This window comes from Eptatretus burgeri, chromosome 3 (genome assembly GCF_056783735.1).
Source record: "Eptatretus burgeri isolate ZD-2024b chromosome 3, Ebu_testis_v1, whole genome shotgun sequence".
In the NCBI taxonomy this organism is placed as follows: domain Eukaryota; kingdom Metazoa; phylum Chordata; class Myxini; order Myxiniformes; family Myxinidae; genus Eptatretus; species Eptatretus burgeri.
The window spans coordinates 136704043-136730316 of record NC_140963.1 but is presented as its reverse complement, the minus strand read 5'-3'; the positions used below and the strand labels follow the sequence as shown (position 1 = coordinate 136730316).

General features: G+C 46.9%; 2 protein-coding genes across 9 annotated transcripts in view; one reads left to right on the top strand and one right to left on the bottom strand.

Moving 5' to 3' along the window:
• Positions 1 to 1908: 1908 nt before the first annotated feature.
• On the top strand, positions 1909 to 25678 carry LOC147031079 (uncharacterized). 6 transcript variants are annotated; one of them, XM_085875792.1, is made up of 9 exons: positions 1909 to 2238; positions 5726 to 5825; positions 6810 to 6872; positions 16968 to 17032; positions 17204 to 17248; positions 23315 to 23374; positions 24101 to 24430; positions 24575 to 24629; positions 25521 to 25678. In XM_085875792.1, the coding sequence occupies exons 2-9, from the start codon at positions 5801 to 5803 to the stop codon at positions 25661 to 25663; spliced, it is 786 nt and encodes a 261-aa protein (XP_085731918.1). In that variant the 5' UTR covers positions 1909 to 2238; positions 5726 to 5800; the 3' UTR covers positions 25664 to 25678. The 6 variants fall into 6 exon arrangements, with proteins under 6 accessions (XP_085731918.1, XP_085731915.1, XP_085731917.1 ...); XM_085875789.1 differs by having other exon boundaries at positions 6807 to 6872; XM_085875791.1 differs by lacking the exon at positions 5726 to 5825 and having other exon boundaries at positions 1910 to 2238.
• LOC147031075 (uncharacterized) overlaps positions 17028 to 26274 on the bottom strand; it is a 115217-nt gene continuing 105970 nt past the window's right edge. For 2 of the 3 annotated variants that reach the window (XM_085875785.1, XM_085875786.1), the window contains one exon: positions 17028 to 19746. In XM_085875785.1, the coding sequence (XP_085731911.1) occupies positions 18804 to 19727 (924 nt within the window). In that variant the 5' untranslated portion in view covers positions 19728 to 19746 and the 3' untranslated portion in view covers positions 17028 to 18803. The remainder of the gene's footprint in view (positions 19747 to 26274) is intronic. The other variant, XM_085875787.1, reaches the window with a different exon arrangement.

The following is a 26274-nucleotide window of genomic DNA, read 5'->3' as shown; positions in this document are numbered from 1 at the left end:
AACCCCTCCCCTCCAACCCCTCCCCCTCCAACCCCTCCCCTTTCCCCTCCAACCCCTCCCCTCTCCCCTCCAACCCCTCCCCCTCTCCCCTCCAACCCCTCCCCTCCCCTCCAACCCCTCCCCCTCCCCTCCAACCCCTCCCCTCCCCTCCAACCCTCCCCTCCAACCCCTCCCCCTCCCCTCCAACCCCTCCCCTCCAACCCCTCCCCTCCAACCCTCCCCCTCCCCTCCAACCCCTCCCCTCCAACCCTCCCCTCCCCCTCCAACCCTCCCCTCCCCTCCAACCCCTCCCCTCCCCTCCAACCCTCCCCTCCCCCTCCAACCCCTCCCCTCCCCTCCAACCCCTCCCCTCCAACCCCTCCCCTTTCCCCTCCAACCCCTCCCCTCTCCCCTCCAACCCCTCCCCCTCTCCCCTCCAACCCCTCCCCCTCCCCTCCAACCCCTCCCCTCCCCCTCCAACCCCTCCCCTCCCCCTCCAACCCCTCCTCCAACCCCTCCCCCTCCCCTCCAACCCTCCCCTCCAACCCTCCCCCTCCCCTCCAACCCCTCCCCTCCAACCCTCCCCCTCCCCTCCAACCCTCCCCTCCCCTCCAACCCCTCCCCCTCCCCTCCAATCCTCCCCCTCCCCTCCAACCCCTCCCCTCCAACCCCTCCTCCAACCCCTCCCCTCCCCTCCCCCTCCAACCCCTCCCCCTCCCCTCCCCCTCCCCTCCAACCCCTCCCCTCCCCTCCAACCCCTCCCCTCCCCCTCCAACCCCTCCCCCTCCCCTCCAAACCCTCCCCTCCCCTCCAACCCTCCCCTCCCCCTCCAACCCCTCCCCTTCCCCCTCCCCTCCCCCTCCCCTCCAACCCCTCCCCCTCCCCTCCCCCTCCCCTCCAACCCTCCCCCTCCAACCCCTCCCCCTCCCCTCCCCTCCCCCTCCAACCCCTCCCCTCCCCCTCCAACCCCTCCCCTCCCCCTCCAACCCCTCCCCTCCCCTCCAACCCCTCCCCCTCCCCTCCAACCCTCCCCTCCCCTCCCCCTCCAACCCCTCCTCCCTCCCCTCCCCCTCCAACCCCTCCCCCTCTCCCCTCCCCCCTCACTCTTCGCCACCTTCCCAGTGAGAGATTTAACTTTCACGACCTAACTACATGCGAGACAGCCGGCTTTACGTCCGCATCGCAAGGACTGCGTGCTCCGCGATGCGGCGCCCCTCGTACCAGAACTCGGGAGGCGATCACTCGAGCCGTCCTTCCTTCATCGAACGACCACACCCAGACAAGCCTTCCATATTTATACACCGTCCAATCGTGCACGGACATCACACAAGCTGCCGTTGCTCGCCGTGCCGTCTCAATTCCATCGATTATCGTCATGAATACTCCGGTGATCTCAGGGTATCGATGACGCGACACAAATACTCAGTGGAGGCGGAAACAAGTTATTTAAAAAATAAACCGTTTCCATAGCAACCCATTGTTTGTTTGTTTCTGAGAATTCCGCACTATCCTTGGTTGCGTCGTAAGACCAATTAACATCGTCGCATCGTAAACTCTTTTTTTTCTGTCGTTAAATCGGATTTAGTTTAAAAATCGAACTTGAACGTATTTTGGTTGAACAAGCGTGAGGCTCGGTTCGCATGAACAATGTATCTAATGTAATAAATGATTAATACATTGCCGATATATTTTGTTTACGATTCCCTTTAATTGGGCAATTACTCCTCTCAACGAATATAATGAAATGTGACGATGAAAGGACACGGAGAATGACATTTAATTAGTCTAAAGAGACGCGCATTTCACGACGTAACGTGAAACTCGAGCAGCGGGTTTTATTATTATTATTATTATTATTATTATTATTATTATTATTATTTTTAACCCGTTTTATCGGGGCGGAGCGAGAGCCGTGACCGTACGGCATCCTCTTCGGAATAAACAACGCACGGATGTCCGTACGGCACGGACTTGCTGGGCGCAAGGATGACTGTCCGCGTCGTCCGTCGGTAAAAGTCGACGGTTTAACAAACCGGAAGAGAAAATGTTTTTGGCGTGCCCCCTTCCGGTAATGAGGGTGGCGCGTCCTGTGTGCCCGGTCGCGCGTCCCAAACTCCAAGACATCGGCCTCGTGTGCTCCACATCACGGAGCGCGGACCTGATCGGACATCGACACGAGATCGTGCTCCTGGACACGACCCTCGAGGCGGGGAACGCGCGCGGACCCCGACGGCATGGCGAACTCGGCGCGCGCACGAGGTGAGCTGCTGAATATGCACGAGGGGTCGGGGGGAGGAGGACGACGAGGGGAGGGGGATCTGCATAATTCATACTGGGGGTTTCGAGCCATCGGGACGAGTTAGGAGCGCCGTGCGTTGTCATGGAAACTGTGAACGACCACCGTCTGTTGATGTTTTGTCGTCGGGTGTGTGATCGGGGTTGGGGTGAGGTGTGTGATCGGGCTTGGGGTGTGATCGGGGTTGGGTGTGTGATCGGGGTTGGGCTTGGGGTGTGGTGTGATCGGGGTTGGGGTGAGGTGTGGTGTGATCGGGGTTGGGGTGAGGTGTGGTGTGATCGGGATTGGGGTGAGGTGTGTGATCAGGGCTGGGGTGTGGTGTGCTCGGGGTTGGGGTGAGGTGTGGTGTGATCGGGATTGGGGTGAGGTGTGTGATCAGGGTTGGGGTGTGGTGTGATCGGGGTTGGGGTGAGGTGTGTGTGATCGGGGTTGGGGTGAGGTGTGTGATCAGGGTTGGGGTGTGGTGTGATCGGGGTTGGGGTGAGGTGTGTGTGATCGGGGTTGGGGTGAGGTGTGGTGTGATCGGGGTTGGGGTGAGGTGTGTGATCAGGGTTGGGGTGAGGTGTGTGATCAGGGTTGGGGTGTAATCGGGATTGGGGTGTGATCGGGGTTGGATGTGTGATCGGGATTGGGGTGGGGTGTGTGATTGGGGTCGGGTGTGTGGTTGGGGGTGGGATTGGGGTATGGGGGGGTGGGGTGTGTGATCGGGGTGAGGGGTGGGATTGGGGGTGAGGTCGAGTGTGTGATCGGGGTTGGGGGTGGGATTGGGATTGGGGTTGTAGTGAGGTTGGAGGTTGGGGTTGGGGAGTCTCTCGTGTGGATCCTGACCTCCCGTTAACTCATACTTGTGCCCCCTTCTCCCAACATTCGTGCGATCAACCAAAGACCTTCCCGTTCGACCTCATGACGGAGTAAGGTTCCCGGAGTACAATATTGTTAATGCTTGTACATCCGGGTATTGCACGTGGGATGGACTAATGATCATCCGAAGATATTCGCACTTGGTCCAGGTGACTTCCAGACACCTGTATCGGGGCATTGTGCACACCTTTGAATGTTTGAGGCTGACGAGCAATCTTGCATCAGGTGATAACCACTGGGTTCGAGGATGCGGGAAATTTCAACCCAGAACAGCCATGGGAATCGAACACAGCGGTGAGGACATTGCAAGAAGGTTTTGACCATTTTCACCACTAACACACCTGTGTGTGATGACGACTTACTTCCTGCTGTCATCTCTGCGACACGTCCTGCAACACTGGCTTCGGTTCCTCCTCTTATTCCACAATAATTCCAACGTCCTTGTGGGGTTGGCAAAGCTTGGCCCAAGTCCTTCACGAACCGGCTGGCCAGTGTTGGCGTTCGACTAAAGTTTGGCTAAGAATTTGTAATTTGTTCAGGGTGCCGGCGATAGCTCACCTACTCTTCGCGAAGGACACCGTGGGGGATCTTTAACGTCCACTAACGAATGCTGGCAAACGGGACACCCGGACGAACGACCATCCGAGGGACGGCACAGTCATCGATTAAATCGCCCTGCCTGTCAAACGTCGGGATGACTATTTGTACGTGTACGTCAGGATTCGAACCCAGGCTACACAGATTCGAGGTGAGTGTGCGTTCCTCGAGGTGCTGCAGCACTAACTATATCTGCAAATTTATGATAATCGTGCCACGGTGTCTGTGTTCATGTCATACGACATAGGTCGTCTCCCATGTGGAAAGACCACCTTTTTTAGATCGAACCACCACCACCATTCAGTCCTATTGTACACTTGTCTGAACCACGTCAGACCGTCCTGCGGCCTATCTCCACGTACATTGCCACCAAAGATCATGCCACAACCACTCTCCCAAATGCCATGCTGACTCTCGACCACTCCACTCTCACCATGAAAAACCACGCTTCACCCACTCGCCAATTTGACAGTCGACCTTCAAACCGTTTCCACGCCAAACTTGAACATCGGAGTGACTGTTTAGAATGTGTGCTTAAACAAAGGTCATGTACAAATCAGGATGCGTTGAAACCTGATATTAATATAAGGCCATTCCATGATCCCCTCCGTCTCAAACACGTACCACCTGACTCTGAGCTGCAGGTATCTAATGCGGTCACGTTGGATCCCCTCTGTCTCATGCATTCCCACATACCACCTGACTTTGAGCTGCAGGTATCTAATGTGGTCTCCTTGGATCCCCTCTGTCTCACACACGTACCACCTGATTTTGAGTTGCAGCTACTGTCCATAATACGGTCTCCTTGACCATTGTGCATGGCTGTACCTTCGTGCAGAGCTGAGCGCGTGTGGCTTGGCAAAGCCGTGTTTCCACCATCTGTAACACGTTCATATTGTACATCCAAAGGAGTAATCGTTTCTCTGATATGAAGGTCTAGTCAAACATCATGTCTGCTGATGTGTACGTGGTGTACACAGCAAAGGTGCTGCATGGTACGTACCATGCTAAAAGGTACAAGACCCGTTGGTTCAAGTTACATCTCAAAGGATAGCTCAAATGCACCAATTTGCATGTCCATGAGGCCATGACGAGCTCGGATTGGCAGAGCTTCCTCTGGGGGTGGGTGCGATGGACCTTATTTGCATACACAACGGGGATCCCATTAGCTGAGGGCTTTGCGGCGGAGCGTGGTGTGGTGAGGATGGCTCATAGGTGTGGTGGTTCCACTTGTCCATTGATAACATGGCTTCGCATGTGGTGTACCTCCTCTATTTAATAGTGGTACAAAATACCACGAGCTTGGCTCTTATAACCATCTTGCCTCATTTTCATCACTCTGTGTACAATATTCCACAATCTACATCCCAACCTGGTTAGACATCCATTCAACAACCTACCTGGAGATCCCACCGTCCGTTGGTGTACAGGCCAACCAAAGGGGATAGACACTCTTGGGTCAGCCTGATTTCCGTCGCCACGGAGCCACGGAACTCCGAAAGGAAGATTTTTAAAATGTGCGTGAACTGTGCGTCGATTCCATTTCTTGGGTGGTTTGATGTGTGCTGTGCTGAGTTGGGGGGGGTGGAGCACGGGGAGGGGGCTTGATATGCAAATGAGGCTTTAATATTCAACGCTGTGCATTTTATGTCAATTTTTTGCAGCCAATTGAAATGGTTCCATTCCCACGATTTGCATACTTACCTCTCCCATTCCCCGCACTCATCCCGATTCCACCCGCAGTCTTCCTTCTGTCGTTCGCTCTCCCATCCCCTTTAGTCTCTGCTTATCCCTTGTCCAACTACCTTCACTCTTGTTTACCCACTCATCGTCGGCCTGTGTCGTCCACTTGCACTTGGTGATCTTTCTTCAAACCATTATTCGCACATCTCACCCTCATGTTGTCAATCAGGTTATTCTTGTTGTTACATTTTTCTTCCTCGCACTCACTCTCACCTTTTGACATGTTTTGCATTCTATCGCTGCCAACAGGTGTGCAAGTGTTGCCAATCTTTGACGTCCACCTCCCACCATCCCTCCTTTCATTCTCTCTCGACGTTTTGTTTCATGTCGGATGTCGGAGGCCTGTGTGGTGAGTCTGTCTTGGTGGTCTGGGCGACCCGAGGGTGGGGCTGGGGGGGAGTTAGCAGGTGACCCAAGTGGATTCTGTTGTTCCGTTGTTTGGGGATGACCCGACCCGAGTAGTGAGGTTGGAGTGGTGGTTGTGGTGATCCGAGTGATGTGGTGACCTGAATGGTGAGGTTGGAGTGACCTGTGTGGTGAGGTTGGAATGGTGGCTGGGGTGACCCGATTGGTGATGTTGGGGTGACTCAGGTGGCGACGTTGTAGTGATAGTTGGGGTGATTCAAGTGGTGAGGTTAGGGTGACCCGAATGGCGACGTTGGAGTGGTGGCTGACTCGATTGGTGATGTTGGGGTGACCTGGGTGGTGAGGTTGTAGTGATAGTTGGGGTGATTCAAGTGGTGAGGTTAGGGTGACCCGAATGGCGACGTTGGAGTGGTGGCTGACTCGATTGGTGATGTTGGGGTGACCTGGGTGGTGAGGTTGTAGTGATAGTTGGGGTGATTCAAGTGGTGAGGTTAGGGTGACCCGAATGGCGACGTTGGAGTGGTGGCTGACTCGATTGGTGATGTTGGGGTGACTCAGGTGGCGACGTTGTAGTGATAGTTGGGGTGATTCAAGTGGTCAGGTTAGGGTGACCCGAATGGCGACGTTGGAGTGGTGGCTGACTCGATTGGTGATGTTGGGGTGACCCGGGTGGTGAGGTTGTAGTGACGGTTGGGTTATCCGAGTGGTGAGGTTACGGTGATCCAAGTTCCGAGGTTGGAGTGGTGGTGTCGAAGAACCGAGAGCATGACCACGGCCAATTTGTGAAGATGTCGGATGGAGATGTTTGGTAATTCAAAGACAGTGACAGGAACGATGAATATTCCAATGGTGGTTCGTGGACAGTGACCTGACCACTTGACCATGGTGTCATGTTTAGTAGTTTCATTGTGATATTTAACATCCTGATAATAGTTGATTTGTCGTTGTGTTGTTCATATCCCAGCAGTGCCTGACATGAGAGACGTGGGGGAAGGATGTGCTGATGCAGGTTGGGGATCAAATCCAACAGGTGAGTTTCATGCTTTGTTTTTTTTTCGTTATTTCAAAATTCCATCGACCAATAGGAATTGTTATGAGGAAACTATGTTCTTCTGTTTTGAAGTTCCTCCTTCAGATTGCAACAACTTGTACTTTCCCCAAATGACTTTCCGTGAAGGCATCTATTTATTTTTTATTTATCGCTGGACTTGGTGTTCCAACGCTGGTGGTGTGACAAAGGAGATTGACCATGTGATCGTTGATGGTCACGAGAGGATGATCCAGAACTGCAGGGTCTGCCGGAGTGCTCAATTCCTCAATACCGACCACAGGCTTGTTGTAGCAACTCTGAAATTGCAGCTTAAATCCAGGAGAATGGTACCATCCCAGCTGAGGCTGGATGTAAGCTCAAGGATGAGAGGGTAATGAGGAGTTTGCGAACAGGCTGAGTGGGGATTTGGGGGGTCTGGGTGCGTTGAGAGATCCTGAAGAGTTGTGGAGTGCCTTCAAGACCACCGTCCTTGATGTTGCCGGAAGATGTCTTGGAACTCACCGTAGGGCGAAGAAGAATTTTTTGTTTCGAGGGACACTGGATACCATTGCCCAGAGTCACAGGGTCAGGCTGAATGGCAGAGCTGAGCTGTTCAGGGAGCTGAGGCGGAAAACTGTACGTGCACTGAGGGTGGACAAGGAGGCCTATGTGCGAGGAATCTGTGAGGGGGTGGAGCACCACCTGTGGTCAAGTGGTTCTCGTCCTACTGAACGGGGAATTCGCGCATTGCGTTCCTCAAGCCCGTCCCTCAGTGTACTGCATTTAGAGTGGAGGGTCGTAGGCTCTTGACAGAGGAGTCCGAAGTGAAGGCCCGCTGGGCCGGTTACTTTGAACGGCTATACCATGCTGATCCATCAGCTGTCAAGTTGGATGTCAGGGGTGTTACCATCCCTATTGCTGACCCTCCAATCAACTGTGATCCACCTTCGTTTGTGGAAACACAGGCTGCGGTGAACCAGTTGAAATGGTGGGTAAAGGTCCTGGGATCTGTGGCATCCATGCCGAACTTCTCAAGGCTCGTGGAAATGCTGTACTCATGTCGTTGTATGCAGTTCTGTGCTCTGCCTGGAACACAGGCATCATCCCAACTAACTTGAAGAGGGGCCTTGTTGTCCCTCTCTGTAAAGGGAAGGGTGATCGCCAAGACTGCAACAACTACCGAGGGGGTGACGCTGTTCTCAGTGCCGGGCAAGGTCTTTGCTCGGATAATTCTTGAGAGGGTTCGCCACCATCTGCTTGAGCACCAGCGTCCAGAGTAGTCAGGCTTCACACCAAAGAGGTCAACGATTGATCGTGTCCTTGCTCTTCGGGTCCTCACCGAATGTAGACGAGAGTTTCGGCAGGGGCTGCTTGCAGCCTCTGTTCGTCTCTGCAAAGCATTCGATTCAGTGAATTGGGATGCCCTCTGGAGGATTCTTGGTCTTCGTGGGGTGCCACCAAAACTGATCAATCTGATGTCAGAAATATACTCTGGTACTGAGAGTGCTGTGAGATGTGGTGACACCATCTCTGACTTATTTCCAGTTGTTATTGGAGTTCGTCAGGGGTGTGTACTGGCCCCACACTTTTCAATGCTTGTATGGACTGGATTCTAGGGAGGATGTCGGAGAGATCAAGCTGCGGTGCATCATTTGGGAATGTCAAGATCTCTGACCTTGATTTCACACGTGATGCAGTCATCTTTGCGGACACTCGAGATATCCCTTGAGGTGCTGAATGAGGAGTCAGAGCTGCTGGTATTATGGGTTTCCTGGGTCAATTCTAAGATCCAGGCTTTAAGTGACATCTTGGATGCTGCTATCTTGTCTGTACCTGTTTGTGGTGAGGATGTTGAAGTCACGGAGAAATTCACTTACCTTGGCACTGATATTCATGTCTCTGCTGGTTGTGAACCAGAGGTCAACAGACGTCTGGGTCAGGCCTGGGGAGTCATTGATTTACTGGATCATGGGGTGTGGTGCTGCCGGTACCTGTGCGGGAGGACGAAAGTCTGAGTTTTCAGGTCCTTGGTGCTTCCAGTCTTGCTCTACAGATGTGAGACTTGGACTTTGACCAGGGATCTGAGATTGCGACTTGATTCCTTTGGTACCAGGTTTCTTCGGAGAATCCTTGGTTATTGCTGGTCTGACTTTGTGTCCAACGAGTAGTTGCTGAGAGAGACTCAAATGAGATTTGTTACCTGCATAGTCCGTAAGCGTTAGCTGCGGCTGTATGGACATGTGGCTCGTTTTCCTGACACTGATCCTGCTCACCAGATTCTCTCAGCGAGGGAGCTTTGTGAGTGGAGGAGGAAAATAGGCTGACCACGTGCCTCATGGTTGGAGCAGGTTGATGAGCATCTCAAGGAGATGGGGATGGGCCAGGTATCTGCCTGGGGAATGGCCAGATGGAGGCCCCTGGAGTACCAGCGGAAAGTGGACGCAGCGACGCGCTGCTCCGACGCATGCACCCATACCTGGCATGACCTACTCCAACAGTTCTGGGTCGATTCCATCCAGACTTGCTACAGAGGATCATCATGACCCTTATTAATGTATTGCCAGGTGTTTTTATCTTTGCCGGTGGTCGTCGGGGGGGGGGGGTGGGGGAGGGATGCAAATTCTTTATGTAAATTCTATGTAAATGTGTATCATGTAGCTCCCCCTCCAGGTGGGGGAGCTCCAGGGTTTTACAATTCTCCACCATTTTTGGTGCAATTTTCCAGTGCCGCGAGGTGTTTTGAATTATAAGCAGTAGGTAGTTATGCTGTTGCTTCAAGCACAAAACCAGGGTTTTTTTTGCTTACACAGAACTGTCATTTACACACCGCCAAAATAAAGGTCAGAAGAACGTGTTGTTCTTCAGAAGGTGAGTCAGAAGAACGTGTTGCATGCTTGGAACAAGATCACCCAGAGGGTGGGTACTCTGTTCGTGAAGGCAATTCGCTAGTTGCTCAAATTACCTTGACTGAAAGAAAGACTATTAATAATTTGAAGGATGTGGTCACATTTTTAGGCACATTCTCGCTTGCCTGAACATAACTTTAACCTCACTTAATCACATATTAGAGACAAATATGAAACAAATCAATAAAGAGCACAAATGGACAATGAAATGAAGTTCCTGGGGAATTCACCAAAATGAAGGGCTGAGAATACTTGTCAGGATGGGGGAGGTGCGGGTGTGGAGTATAGGGGTTGCAGGAAAAGGGTGGCAGGCCTTTGTGTCTTGATGGACTGCTCCAATAATTTGTGGGCTGGGAAGGCAAATGGGAGGAAAGCCTGGAGTGATACAATGCTTCCTCGCCCTGATCAGGCTTTCTGGTGAGTCGCATGGTGAATCTGGAATCGAGGACAGGCCGCGGTGAATCCGGAGAGGAAAAGTTGTCACTGACGTTCCACAAGATAGTTCGATCACAGTGCTTGGGAAATATGAATATTTGTTTGAAGCTCTCTTTCATGAGCCTAGATCATGCAATAGAAAAAAAAGACAATTCTTGTTGTTTTTTTTTTGTTTTTTAACATACAATGTCAAGGATCGTATAAGAGCTAACACAGAACATATAACAAGGGGGGTGGGAAAGGGAAGGACAAAGCAATGGGGAATAGGCACATGAGGGGTGGGGTACACGGGGTAACGAAGATGAACACTGCAGAGACTTTCAGGAAGTAAAGCAGGGAATATGAAGGAGGTGGGTTTGGGGTGGATTAACGGGGGTAGAAAAGATCATGGTTTTGGATGGGGGAAGACAGATGGTGGTGAACAGCTACTTTGAAGACCTGGAGGGAAATGTGGGATTGAAGAGTGTGTGTGAGTTTGTTCCAAAGGTGGGGAAAAAGATGAATGAAAGAGTGAAGGTGAGCAGTGATTCTTGATTTTAGTAGTCTCACCAGTCGGGGGTTGCTGGTGGAAATATGGATGGGACAGAGAGCAGACAGAGCTGCGGGGGGGGCGAGGGCAGAGAGGAGACTGTAAAAGACAGAGACCACCGACCTGTCTGCGGTGAGAGACTCAAAGACTCAGCCTCATTGCGGGAGATACCAATGATCTTGAATGCATTGGTTTCCACAGAGTGAAGCCGAGAAAGGTGAGAGGTAGGAGCACCAGCCCAGAGGGGAGAGCAGTTCTCCATCAGGCTGCAGATGAAAGCTTTGTTCGTGGTCAGGAGCTCAGGTGTGCTAAGGAAGGATTTTGCACGACGGAGGATGCCCAGTCGGCGACTGGCTTTGGAGGCCAGCTTGGAGATGTGGCTTTTCCAGGAAAGATCATGGCAGACAGGTGAGGCCCAAAAGTTTGAATGAAAGAACTTCTTCAAGAGGATTGTTGAGAAGGTAGATGGAGGGGGGGGGAAGGTTTCCAGATGGTCCTTTCGGAGAGACATAGTAAGAGTGAGATTTGTCAGGATTGAAAGACACGTTCCACATGTTGGACCAGCTTGTGATTTTATGTGGATCTGCAGAGAGTGAAAAGGCTGCTGCTTGCACATCTGAAGGATGGCAGATGGTATGGCAAAGAGCGGAGTCATCAGCAAAGAGATAAAGAGCATTTTCCAGGGAATCAGAGAGATCATTGATGAAAACCAGAAAAAGAACAGGGCCCAGAACACTACCTTGAGGAACTCCACCCTGGAAGGAAGAAGGGATGAGAGAATTCCATTTCGGGCCACACGTTGACTCTGACAGGAGAGGAAGTCTGCGAGGCATGAGTGGAGATGGCCTTGGATACCACATGAAGAGAGTTTAGTGAGCAGGGCGGGGTGCCAGACCGTATCGAAAGCATGCGATATGTCTCGGGAGATGGCTCTGATCTCATGTCTGGCATCAGGGTCTCCATCCATTGTTTGGAAAACAGGAGCAAGTAAGTCCAGGGTAGAGTGACCCGGTCTGAATCCAAATTGATGATCATAAATCAGGCCATTGGAGAAGAGGAAGGATTTAATCTCAGAAGCAATGATGGATTCCATAACCTTGCTGATGACTGGGAGAAGGCCGATTGGTCTATCGTTGCAAGGATCTGTTTTTGCACCTTTTTTATGCAGAATGGTAATATTTGCTGATTTCCAAGCAGATGGCAGATGACCGTGAGCAGGAGCAGAGAGAGGGTGAGCAAGAGCAGAGGAGCAGGTTTTCAGGACATGTGGGCTGATGCCGTCTGGAGTTGCAAAATCGGAGTCGAGGTTTGACAGCAAGCTCTCCACCTTGTCAGGAGAAAAGGTCAGAGTCCAGGGACAGCTGGGTGCAACTGGGTAAGGTGGGTACAGAAAGCGATGGGTTTGGGACACAAGATTTTGAAGCTAACACAGAGTTTAGGCATTCAGCCTTTTCACGTGCGGTGTCGTAAGCTGTGCAGCCATTTGAGTTAATGGATGGGGAACATTCACCTGAAACAGACTTAACTAGATGCCACCAGGATTTGGAGGAGGGAGACAGATTGGAGAGTTCAGATTGAGATTCGAAAGATGTTGTTTTCTGCCTCTCCTGAATGTAGACATGCACTTGTTGCAAGCTTTGTGGAAGGAACTGAGATTGCCTTCAGTTGGATTTGCCTTACATGAGGTGAAGGGAAGTTGTTTCAGGACAACTGCCTCGCCACAAGCTTCAGTGAACCATGGGCGGAGGGATGGCAGGTCAACTGAAGACGAGATGGGATAAATGTGTGCATGAGGGAGAGCAAATTTCTTTTAAATCATTCCAAAGATGAGTTGATGTTGAAGAAAGTAGCGATAGGAGACCAGTTGAAGTTTGATGGCTGCGTGAAGACCTTGCCACTCAGCCTGAGTGAAATGCCAGACTCGACGGCGCTGAGGTGCTTCTCTAATAACAGCCAGAGATGTTTACTTTGACAAGCACGTGGTCAGATGAACCGATTGTAGCAGAGGAAGAACAGCAGATATTTACAGGAAAATTTCTCAAAATTAGATCCAGAAGAGATGGAGTACCATTTGTTGAGATCCGGGTCGGGAAGTTGACAGATTGTGTCAGTCCTAATGAGTCACAGAAGTCTTTTGCTGAAGTGCCATGACAGGAGAGGGTGGTACACACACCCAGCCAACTAGCATGATGACAATTGAAGTTGCCACATATGAGGAAGAGAGAGTTTGGATGAGAAGATAGAAGTTGGTCCATGTTTTTGGTGAGCGAGGTGTAAATGCAGACATCACTGTTTGGTGGACGGGACAACACACATATAAACATGAGGTGGGAGGGAGGGGAAGCCGTAGCCAGAGGTATTCCTCGGGGTGTGGGGTGTAAGGGCAGTGCATGGAGAGTGAGGAATAGAGTTTTTGATGAAGAGAGCAATTACGCCGCCAGGACGAGGCTCAGGTCTGTCATACCGGAGGAGGGAGTAACCAGGGAGAGATACATGGGAGTCACAGACGTCTTGAGGGAGGAAAGTTTCTGTTAAACAGATTATGTCTGGTTTGTCAGTGCCAACCTGTATGGAAAGATCTGTCAGGTTTGAGCAAAGGCCTCGGATGTTTGAGGTCCACACTGTTAAGAAAGAGAGAGAGGAGGAGGCTTTGGGTGCAGGGGAGGGGAGGAGGAGGGTAGGGCGAGGGAGGAGGGGGAGGTAGGGAAAGATGTTGACAATGTGTGGGGGATTACAGAAGAACTAAGTGGAGAGGGCCGGATGAGAAAAGGCTCGGTGGTGATGGGATGAGGCTCAGTGGGGAGTAATAAGAGAGGGGCAGAGGGAAGTTGCATAATCCGAGGAGGTGGAGGAAGGAGATGGAAAAGAGAGCGCAGGGGAAGGAGGCAGCTTTATGGATGTGAGGAGGGGGGGGTAACATTGAGAGGGGGAGTGAGGGGGGGGAGATTGGAGAGAGAACTTGGGTGACACGGGAGAGTTGAGGGAGAAGGGTGAGGGGGAATTTTTGAGAAAGGTGAGAGGGAAGCTTGGAGGGGGAAAGAGTGTGAAGGTTGCTTTGAGAGGGAGGGGAGACGATGAGAGCAGGCACGGACAAGGTGCATGAGAGCGATGGGAGAGGTGAAGGATGAGACTTGGCAGTGGTATGGTGAAGAAGGAAGCAGGCAGGGGGAGGTATAATATTTGAGGGGTTGGGAAGAGGGGAGGTGTGAGAGGAAAGAAAGAGCATATTTGAAATGTTGAGGAGTGTACTGATTGAGAGAGTGAGATATCTGTTAGGTTAGAATAGAACGCCACACAGTTTGGGACAACAGAGGAGGAGCTGATACTAAAGCAGAAGACAGTGAAGAGGTGCAAAGAGCGGAGGAAGGATGAGGGGCAAGATGGGAGAGGTAAGGAGAGGGGATAGCAGGTAAGGGGTGAGGAGGTGGGGTGAGTTGGCACTGAAGTTGGAAAAAAAGGATGATTGATGGAACATTAACCAACATTGAAAACTGGGATTAAAATTTTTTTCTAAATTAGAGATGCGATTAAAGACATTACATGAGGGATGCAATGAAGGAGAATTAAGAGAATGTAGAAAAGAAACGTTGTGACAGTGGGACGTTTTCGACACGGGATGAAGGAAAGGTCCAATTGAAAACAGCTTTTTGAATAAGAAGAGTAGTGAATTATGATATAATACCGAGAACCACGTGTGTGAAAGAGGAAGTTGTCACATTCGAAGAGACTCTTTTTTTTTTATTCTGAGAAAGATTAAGTAAGATAGGTAAAGGAAAAGTTGAAGAAAAAAACCCGTGAAGGTGTTTGGTGAATGTGGATCGGCTAAAGGAGGAAGATGGCAGATCAATGAAAGTTACAGGAAGAGGATGAGGGGGTAGAGAAATCACGTGATTACAGGAGGTGTAAGGTGAGAAGTTAAAATAAGAAAAAATAAAAAAATAAATAAAAAGATAAGGGTAGATCAGGTAAAGGAAAGGTTGAAGAAAAATATTGTGAATGTGTATGGTGAATACGGGTAAGGAAAAGTAGAAGGAAGATGGTAGATCAGCAGAAGAAGGAGGAAGAAGAGTCGGTTCAGCAAGTCACGTGGTTATATGGGATATCGGTTGAGGAGGAAAAGGGGTTTTTTTTTTTGTTGTATATTTTTATATTTTAAGACATGAAACATTTGGGTATAGTTGGGAGGAATAGAAGGAGGGTGGAGGGAAAAGTGGCGAAAATAATAACTGATGGTAAAAAGGAGAAAATACAACAAACACAATCATGCACATAGACGGGAAGAATGGTAGGCCTCAAGGAAACTTGACATGAAAATATGACAAAATCTCCACAATTATCACGAGTTTTAACACAAGACCGAGCTCGTAACGCACAGTAAACACAGAGATGACAAAAACTACAAGAAAACTTATCTTTGAGAAAGTCGGCAGAGATCCTGAAGAGGAACCGGAAGTGTTGAGAAAAATCACGGCTGCAAAGCTCGGTGGACAAACGCTGAGTGCTTGTATTACAATGTGTCAGGTGTTCATGTTTATTAAGGAGAATACGTATCGTGAACTGTGACCAAATGTAATGTGCTATGAGCCAGTGCTGATCATGATTCTGCAGGTTGTTTTAAATACTGTACCTCCGTAGTACAGTACCGTAGTACAGTACGACCCTGTAAGTACCGTAGCAAGCATGTGTTGAGGTAGGATTCGACACCTGTTTTGTTCTCAATGACAGTTTTCTTAACTACCATTGTTTATTTAGCTTTGCTTGCACTCCAAATTGACTTATCGATGAATGAAGGAGAGGACTAGAACGACACCCGGTCGAACGCATACCTCCACCAGGCTAAAGTTTACATTTTGTATCCCACAGATAGGTCGGATCTGAATCCAGACCTTAACTAAAATCTTATCGGCTTGTTCTTGTCACCTCACCAATTCATCCACCTCGTTTTGAGATATCATGCGACACAGTTTTTGGTCCCATCTCTCATTGGTGAAGAATCACTGAGATATGTTTTTTAATTCTTGTATCCGGATTGGGATCTTCATCAAAATCGAATCAATTCGTCCTTGTCACACACCCAACCGGTCCACCAAATTTGGTCTGAATCCGTCTCCAACTTTGAGATATCCTGTTCACAGACAAACAGACAGAAACAGGGTGAAACCATAATTCCCAGCCACGTTCGGTGGTGGAAGTAATAATGGGAAAATTAGCCAAAACAACTTGTACTCCACATCGACTTGTACACTAAAAAAATATGGTATACAGTATTGGTTGGTCGAGTCTGTGTGTCTGTTTATCACCCACATATTGCAATTCTCGACTGATCCACAAAACAACCACCTGGTAGAAGTAGTCAAAGCTAGAAGAATCTGTTTTTTGAGGTCGAAAAGTCAAATCCAAAAGAAAATCCATTGGGACCATACTCTGCAGAGCGTCAGTGCTGCCGAAGTGGTCTCCTGGGCTATTGGGCACAATCCTGGACGGGTCGCCACTCTTGACGCAGGATACTCGAATGGCTCAATCATCCCAGCAAGCTGGTACTCGTTTTGCCGACTTTGGAAGGATGATAGGCTGAGTCAACCCCACCTGGTATTAATTCTACCGAGGAGCAGGATTTGAACTCGGGACCCTCGGATCCCAAGCCCGCCACCTTAACCATTCAGCTAAAGGTCAAAGATCGTACCAAATTGTCAATTTTCATCTGATTGACTTGGAATTCGAACATGGTTTGCACACTGGGTCACTGAATGGGTTCACCAATCAAGAGCTCGAAGCCTATTGTTTTTGAGGTGCATAGGGCAAGGTCTAAGCGATTGATTTAACAAGTACCGGTCTATAAGCACTTGTTTTGTTTGTTTGAGTTGTATGCGTTCCTGAATTGCTGGGCGGAATGAGTTGAAAACTGGTCGTTGTACTCGATATAGTCATGGGAAGGTTTTCAGGCATCAAATATTTTTTTTACTAATGTCCTTATAATTTATGTACAAGTACACTGATATCCTCAAATATGTCTGTCCTGCATGTGTTTTGTGTACCATGAGCGTTGGAATAAGGATAATTAAACAAAGGAATGGACGTACACCAAAATCAAAACAGTGTTTGAATACACAGTTTGACTTTATGCTCCAGGAGGACCTGATTATGGCAAATGGACATGCTGATTTTCAAGATTAATGGTATCATGAGTACAGATTGAAAAGATTCATTCTTCTTTCAATGTTCCAGGTCACAAGGTCAATGGGCTGGACATGCAGTTTGTTGGGACTGTTTCTCCCAGCATGTTGGGACCGGTCAGTTTTACTTCCTTTAACGTCCTCATCCTCGTCCGACTTTTGCCGTCTCCCATTTTTTACGTTGCTCTTGCCTTTCATTAATTACCTGCTTCGTTCACCGGCAGATCTTTCAAGGGTTTGCACGGATTCTTCACCGTACCTTTAACTCTCCGTTCTTCCTGCTTTTAGGTGCAGTTGTTGGGTGTTCTTCCAAATGCCTCCTCAATCTTGCAGGTAATGACACTTTTTTCTTTTTTTTTGTAAAATACAAAGTCGAGGCTCGTGGATGTAGTCCAGTAGAAATTACATTGGACCTAGACATTTCTGTTAACAGGCCAATTATTGTTTTAAACAGTACAGAAGGGTGTATTTAGTCACTACATAAAACCCAAGAAAAATCAAGATTGGGCAAATTATGTTTTTTGGACCGATTACATTGATAGGGTGTCTTTTCGTGCAAAACCCATATTTACATATGTGTACTTTGGTAATCAAATTATTTCTGCTAATAATGGCTTCCAACTATAATATCTTATTGAAATTTGATATTCAAATTCTAAAAGAGTATAAAATATATCAACTTTGGTAAATAAATTTACTTATTTACATAAATCCAAGATGGCCGCCATACAGATTTGTCCTATGTGGTATGATCAAATAAGATGTTTCCAAATTGAACAATGTGAATAATATCAATTTATTTCAATAATATATTAGCTTTGAAATATATTATCTTTAATAGATGTATGATTTAATTTATTGATTTAATTATGAATCCAAGATGGCCACCATTTGAATAATCAATTGCACATTTCCTTCTATATCATGTTTTGAAATAATACAGTCACTGTTAGTGTCTAAATACTTAAATATGATTGGTCTATACTTTATAATTAGATATTCATACTCTACAGCAATTGTAACCATACTATTGCAATATTTTCATTATGTATACTAAAACAATATTCTAAATACTTATTGTCCCATGAACATCTTCTAAAATATATTTCATATCTTATGGCAAAATACCCTGAGATATATTATGGCATGACTTACCTATAATTATAATAGTGAAGCGAAGTGTCTCCCCTCGTACATTAATTCATGAAAACTTGCAATACAGGTGTTCATGTTATTCATAGAAGACATATGGCAACCAGTATCTTGTGCAAATCAGTATCTTGTGTAACTTCAACTAACGACACAGGGAAACAATAAACTTTTGTACACTTCACCATATTCACATTCCTTACTGATAGTATGTCTGATGATGACACCTTTCCCCTTTGTACCTGCACATTACTGGTTTTCGCAGGTGTCTGACAAGTTACAATACCCATTACATGAGTTGTTTGTTGGCCGTTTAGTGTATCTTCATTGCAATCAAAATTGTCAGCCACCCACTGACAAAATCCTTCTGTTATGGCATCTCCTTGGGTGGCTTGGAGTGTGGCATTACTTGTTTGAGTAATGGCTGCAGCTTTCTCAAAATTGATGACTTGATCATAAGACACACTTACACCAAGTCCGGAGAAGAGGTTCAGTGCAACACGGGAACGTGTTGTTTGATGAATGAAGAGTCCAGTAGACAATAGCAGGGGTGACATAAATGACTGGTGAGATGCTTGCATCAGGATGTGGCATACAGAGGCAATCGGTATCCGTTGTCAGAGGTTGGTGGATGAAGTACGTGGCTTGTCAAACATGTTCTTAATTAATTCATGAAGAACTAGTGGAATTCGTTTTTCAAGGCAATCAATATCAACTTCACCTGGATTGGGATAAGCATCTATGGGAACAGCATATCTTTCATTGCATTCTTCACTGTTCGTCCAAGGCGCTTTGCAAACTGGAGATTTTCATCAACATTGCCATCAGCTAATGATTCCTTATATGAATCATGTAGTATAGAACATGCCTGATCACTCCAAGTCACAACATTTGGCCTTCCATCAACTTCTGCAATGGTAATTTTTGTATCAAGGTAGTGAAGAAGTAGTCGTTGGAAATGCTTCAGACTATAAGGGGTGATATGTGGTGGAAGTTCACCTGTATACTGGTCCAAAAGCTCCTGTACTGTGTGTTGTTTCTCATCTTCCTCCATAATATCAGGGAGTCTATCACACCATGAAGTAAAAAAGTTGTTTTGAATATCACGGGTTGGGTTTTCAGTTGTTTCTTTAGATATTCTATCATGCTCTGCCATAAAGAATTGCATACACTTTCGGTGATATGTTGCTTCCACGGCACGAATGTCACCTGCAACAATGATGCGGGCCTTACCATCTGCCACCTTGGTATCAGATCTGTTGTCACAGATATAAAGTAGTGTTTCTTGTAACACACTTTTCTTACCCCTCCCAATGATTTCAACATTGCTGATACCTGCATTTCTATTTGGATGCTTGTGTATTTCTCCAAAGTCAATCTTACTGGCACATATGAGACAGTGAGTCTTATACTCAAACACATCATCCCCTGATCTTAAAACACATGGATCAATATTTTCATTATCAAGTTGCTGTGCCTTCTGAATATTGAAAGATGAGGTGTATGTCTTTCGGTACTTTTCATGCACAAAGTTGTTCTGATTCGAGGTAAGGGTGTTGTGAAGTAAATCATTGCGTTGAATAGATGCCTTGATCAGAGAGTTGACACCCTTCTCTCTCAGTTGCACTTCTCCTTCACCACTGTGACATATAACACAAGCCATGCCAGTGGGCCAACCACACCTGAAAGGAGAAATTCATTCCAAAGTTAGCAATTATAGGATAAATCATTAGAAAACTTAGTTATAAATTCCAATAAAATATTTAGAAATGTCATTGTTTTAAGACATTCTTATAATTAAGATATTTTATTTCATATATGCAATGTAATTACATTGTAGCATTATAAATATATTTAAATGTATTTAATTCCAGGAAAAATAGTTGATAGTTTTAAGAAAATCCATTTGAAGGTTCTAAAATATATAGTAATCTTCATATGTTTTCAAGAAAACAGCATCTGAGCAATCGGAACAAGTCAAAGGATGATGTTCCGAATGCTTCAAAATCTAGCACTGAAATCAGGAATCCTTGAAAGTAAAGTAAGCAACGTGATTCTTTTCAGGTGTTCCCTCATTCTAGCAATGAACAATATCGATCACAGCCAGATTTGAAGTTATAGACACCTATATAAATTGTTTTTTAAATAAATTGGCACCAAGAAGGAGTAACAACACTCGAGCATGAAAAGATATCTAGTTACACCGCGTGCGCTGTATACAATTGCACCGAGTTTGAAATGTCCCCGGTGTCTACCACGTCTCCGGTGTCCCCCCCCCCCCCACGTGCCTCAAGATAGCCAATGACGGTCGTCCGGTGGATGCAGTGCGTAACCTAGACGGAAATAGCGAGAATTGACGGAAATACCCGAGTATTTCAATGGGAATTTGTGAAACTAATGTGTTATATATGTGAAAACCATTTAATTTATTGCTTGACGGGAAAAAAACCAAGAAACGCGCCCCTCTCATGTACGAACGAACGAAAGACGTCATTTCCGCCCACCATGGCATCTCGTGCCGAAATACGTCATTTCCGCCCAACATCGCATTTCGCGCCGAAATACGTCATTTCCGCCCACCATTGCATTTCGCGCCGAAATACGTCATTTCCGCCCACCATCGCATTTCGCGCCGAAATACGTCATTTCCGCCCAACATCGCATTTCGCGCCGGAATACGTCATTTCCGCCCAACATCGCATTTCGCGCCGAAATACGTCATTTCCGCCCAACATCGCATTTCGCGCCGAAATACGTCATTTCCGCCCAACATCGCATTTCGCGCCGAAATACGTCATTTCCGCCCAACATCGCATTTCGCGCCAAAATACGTCATTTCCGCGCAACATCACATTTCGCGCCGAAATACGTCATTTCCGCCCACCATCGCATTTCGCGCCGAAATACGTCATTTCCGCCAACATCGCATTTCGTGTCGAAATACGTCATTTCCGCCCAACATCGCATTTCCGCCCAACATCGCATTTCCGCCCAACATCGCATTTCGCGCCGAAATACGTCATTTCCGCCCACCATCGCATTTCGCGCCGAACACTGAAAGCTAAGTTCTTCTTATGCTATCATTCTTTTGTGGCCCCCTGCCACGCTGTATCGAACGATTTAATTCCTTCTGTTATATATAAAGGTGCTTATCACAATAATAACAAGATTTTTACATTTCAAATATTAAGTACGCTTTTTAATTGTTTTCAACTGAAAAAGCATAAATTGCATATTTTAACATTAGTGTACTCATTTGCTTCACCACATGCGCTGTATTGAAGGATTTCACTTGTTTTTTATATGATTGCCAAAATCAGAGTTGCAATTGATGCTAATGGTAACTTTCAAGAATATATGGATGTCAAAGGGGGTTTTTGCACCTTTGCATAGTATTTATATTGGCAGTTTGGTGATCCAGAGCTGAGGCCCTAAGAGGTCAAATACACTAGGCTGGCACTACTCTCGTTTTCTTTCAATTGCAAGGATACTACGTCATTATGTGTGGGCATAATGTTTCTTGGGTCTTTATATGTATTTTACAAGAACATTGTATCTCAACATTCATACATACCTTCTTGTTAGTCCATTTGTGCAGGTACCAACCAGGTCCAGTAACCTTGACATGTATTTGTTCATAGTAGCAACGGTACCGTCTTCCTACAACTATTGTCATATATATATTGCTGAAACAAGGCGTTGGGTCCTTTTTTTAAAATCAATTAAAACCTATTTGCCCATTCTTGATTTTTCTTGGGTTTTGTGTACATGATGAGTGGACATCTATAGATGATTTAATGCAATAATTGACCTGTTAACACAAATGTCTAGGTTAATTTATTTTTACGTCAATTTCTACTGGACTAATGAGCTTTCACATAGAACGGATCAGGATGTAACATAACAAAAGGAACAGTAGACAAATTGGGGGAACACAGCAACAGTAGGGTGGAGGGCCAAAATAGAGGGAGACTTGGACAAATGAGGGGTAGGGGATGATGCATAAGATGGTTACAGAAGCAAACTCTACAGAAGGTTTGGGGAAGGTTAACTCTTTGAACCCAAGTGGCCATTTTACCAGCTGCTATTCACACCTCCATGTATCTGAGCCGACGGTTTACTGGCTGCTAATCAATCCTCCATATGCCCGAGTGGCCGGATTTTTCTCTAGATAGCCCATGGTGGGGTAGTCGAAAGTCCAAGGAGCTCAGGGTTTAAAGGATTAATGAGGGTAGGGAAGATCATGGTTTTGGATTGGCAATGATCTGAGATGGTGGTGAACAGCTGTCTTGAAAACCTAGAGGGAAGAATGAGATTGAAGAGAATGTGGAAGTTGGTTCCACAGGCAGGAAATAAGAGGAACTAATGAGTGGAGGTAAGCAGTGGTTCTGGATTTAGGTAGTTTTATCAGAAGGGGGTTGACTTCACCGTGTGAGCCCTGTGGAAACCTCGAGGGGACAAAGCACGAAGAGGGCAGAGGGTGCACAACCAGAAAGGAGGCGGAAGAAATAGAGAGACCACTGATCTGATATGAAAGTGATAGGCCCATTGAGTCAATTTCATCGTTGGAGAGGCCAATAATCTTGAAGGCCTTTGTTTCCATGGTGTCAAGCTGAGTAAGGTGTGAGGCAGGGGTGCAGTCCAGAGGGGAGAGCAGCACTCCATCAATCTGCGGATGGAACAGTCAGTGGATACGAGTTCAGATGTGCCAAGAAAGGACTTTGCACGACGGGCTTTAGAGGCCAACGTTGAAATATGGTTTGTCCAAGAAAAATCTTGGCTGATGGTGAGACCAAGAAGTTTGAATGGCTGAACCTCCTCAAAAGAATTGTTAAGAAAGTAGATAGGCGGGTTTGCCAGACGGTCCTTTTGGGGAAAGATAGTGACAGTGTGGAATTTGTCAGGATTGAAAGACAGAGTTGATACATAGAAAAAAGGTAGACACAAAGAGGAGGATGATGTCCGCGTTGGTGAGAAACTCAGCACATGACTTTGTTTTTTCATTTTCGTCACATTTTGTTTCTTAAATGCACGTCGTTCCGCCGGATGGAGTAACCAATCCCCGAGTTTCCAAGAAGTCGAGAACAATAATGATGAGAAAGGTAAACCGCCAAAGAAACTCTTTCTCTCCTCCTGTGCCGAAAAAGCAATGATGAAATCTGAGGATGGGAAAATTTAATCTTTTAATTATTTTTGATGAGATGAACAACGTTTCAAGCTGATTCCTCTTCCTCTGACGTTGTTCCCCAGATAAAGGGCGACGGCTCGAATGAAGCAGCAGTGTCTACTCCGATCACTGCATCGACTCTGGTAAGGGGTGGAGAGGGGATGATCGATTCATCATTACTGATTAGGGGGTGCTTTGAATGGTTAAGGACTTTACGATGTAAAGGCCTTGCATTTCTCCAAGATCTTTTGTATAAAGATACAACATGGGGATGCTGTGTGAAGGACCTTGACGGACAATTTTAAAGGTGAAACTTATTCAATTGGTAATTTTGATTGTGTATTGCTTCCTGGTGCTTTACGATGTAGGTATTTCTCGGGCAGTTCGGCTGTGCCACAAGTCACGGCCCGTGCTGGGTTTTTTGGTCCATGTTTCATTGCACACTTTGAAGTGTGTGTGTCCGTCAGTCTGTCCTTGCCACCAGACCTTTGCTATGAGAAGGCAAACTGCGGACCATGTTTAGCTGTTTCTCTGATTCTGTGATCAATTATCAATTACACATTATTATGACATTTAATGATGTTTGTTTCTGATTAATAGGTAGCTTCCTGGTTTACCCTTATTCTTAAACTGTTTCCCCTTGAAAAGTGTTTGTGTGCTTGGTGCTCCCATCGTAGCTCACACAAATCCCATACACTCTGTCGATATGTCCACTGTCTATTGATATCCTTGTAATGCGCGCCCCTGTCATACACCGTCACTTTTGCATTTTACCTGTGCATGCTTTCCGGGCCATTTGTCGGCGCCGCCTGTGCATTACACAGATAAGCTGATCTTGTCTCGTCTCCTTTTGCTCTTGCCCCCCTCAGTTTGCCCTTCCTACAGTTCAACAACAACAACTCTTCCTTCACCAGCTCCAAACCTCCTCCGCTTTGTCTACTCCACCTCGTCCATTACCGTCGTGTTCTGCATCCACGTCCACACCTTCTCAACAAACAACCGTCCTTTCTTCGCCTCCATCACACACCACCTGCTCCTCCATTTCCTGTCCATCTTCCACTTCCTCTTCCTTGTCCATTCCACTCATGACGTCGTCAGAAAGGGCTTCCTCTCTCGTCACCTCCTCTTCCACACTTTCCTCTTCATCAATTGCCACGTCTGTCCTCGGCACTGTTCCCACCATACAGCTCTCTGCCCAGGTGAAATGAATCCTCTTCTAAGTTCCTTCGAAATTTTCGCATCCTGGGTGGTGTTGATTTATTGCGGATTATTTGTGCTTCTGTTGTTGCTTGGGGTTTGTTTGATGACTTAACTCTGCACCTTGGTTTTTGGCTATTCCATAGGAAGTCGCATCTCCACAAGTGCTGTTGATGTCATGTGGCATGCAACTCAAACCAGGTACCTGTGTTCTTCCCTTTACCTTCGGGTCACTCTCATCTTGGTGTTTCCCAATCGATCTGTATACATCCCTCAATTAAAACCAGCTCATATTCCAGCACCTAACTATCCACTCTCTTCAACACCTTCCTCTAAATGACATCTGGAAATTTCCACATCCGTACCTTTACTCGATATTCGTTCCAACACATTAATCAAATTACCGAGCGTAATATCAAATGGAACTAGAATGCCACTTGGTAGAGCACATGTCTCTGCCAGGCTGGACAGTTTACGTTTTGTATCCCACTGATAGGCCGGATCTGCATCCGGACCTGAACCAAAATCTAATTGGCTTGTTCTTGTCACCTAACCAACTCACTCATCCACCAAGTTTTGTCAAAATGTGTTCATAACTGTTTGAAGTATCGTTTTTGGCCCCACATCTCAATGGTGACGAATGGGTTGAAAAATTGAAAAAAAAAATGTAGTATCCGAATCCGTATCTTCACCAAAATCGAAACGGTTCATCCTTGCCACACACCCAACCTGTCCACTAAGTTTTGTCCGAATCCGTCCATAATCGTTTGAGATATCATGCTCATTGACAGACAAACAGGGTGAAAACACAACCTCCGCACACTTCGGTGGCGGAGGTAACAACAGATTTGACAAAATTATGTTTTTTTTTTTTAATTTTAACAATGAAAACGGTTTATCCACGTGCAAGCTGCGGCCTCTCACTGTTTGAGGTTGAATTTTGACCTTCCCAAAAAGCATCTCCGCTAACATAGTGTTCTCTTCTGGTGTTCTTGTTACGCATGGATGACTTTAATGTTTTCTTTTCTTTTTTTTCTTTTTCATTCTTTTAGCATTACATTAACTAATCCTTGTGTTCATGGAATGTTTCAGGTGTGATTCAGACAACGCTGCAACCTGTCCAATCCCGTTCTCTTCAAGATACGGTGTGTACTCGTCCTGAACGTAAGATGTTGCACGCATTGCTTGAGATTGGCCCCGTTACTGATACTTTGATCTTCGTTCCGACAAATTAATCAAATGAAACAAGTAAATTTTGGAGACAACTGAATTCCTACTTAACATTCTGTGGGCGATGACTGAAGGAAGCAAACGGGTAAACTAACGCTAACTGACGAACTGATCCACTAGGGAAACCCACCTAACATTTCCTTGTTGTGTCACCGCGGGAGGAGTCATGTGAAACGGTCACACTTTCCTTAACTACGATATTACTATTCGAGTTCCTGATGTACAAAATACCAAACACAAAAGTAAATCACAACTTCAAAATAAACTTCACGAAACCGTGACATGGAAACAACCAAGTCCTTGAGAATCGGGGATACGTGCTTGGAGGCCTCGGCGGGAAGACTCGCCGCGAGATATTAAGTCTCTACGGGAGAAGAGATGAACGCCTCGGGTTAACACAAACAGCATGGATGAGTAAATACTATGCGGTAGAACTAGCAATCATTTTATGCTCGTCGCACTGCCAAACCACAAGCACATGGATACTCGGTTGTACAAATGCGAAATGCGATGGACTTCACGGAAGAAGTCTGGGGGGGGGGGCAGAAAACCGTAAAGAACCATAGGTTGTCTGTCTTAATGAGTGCTTTGCTGAGTGGAGATCCCCAAATCTTCC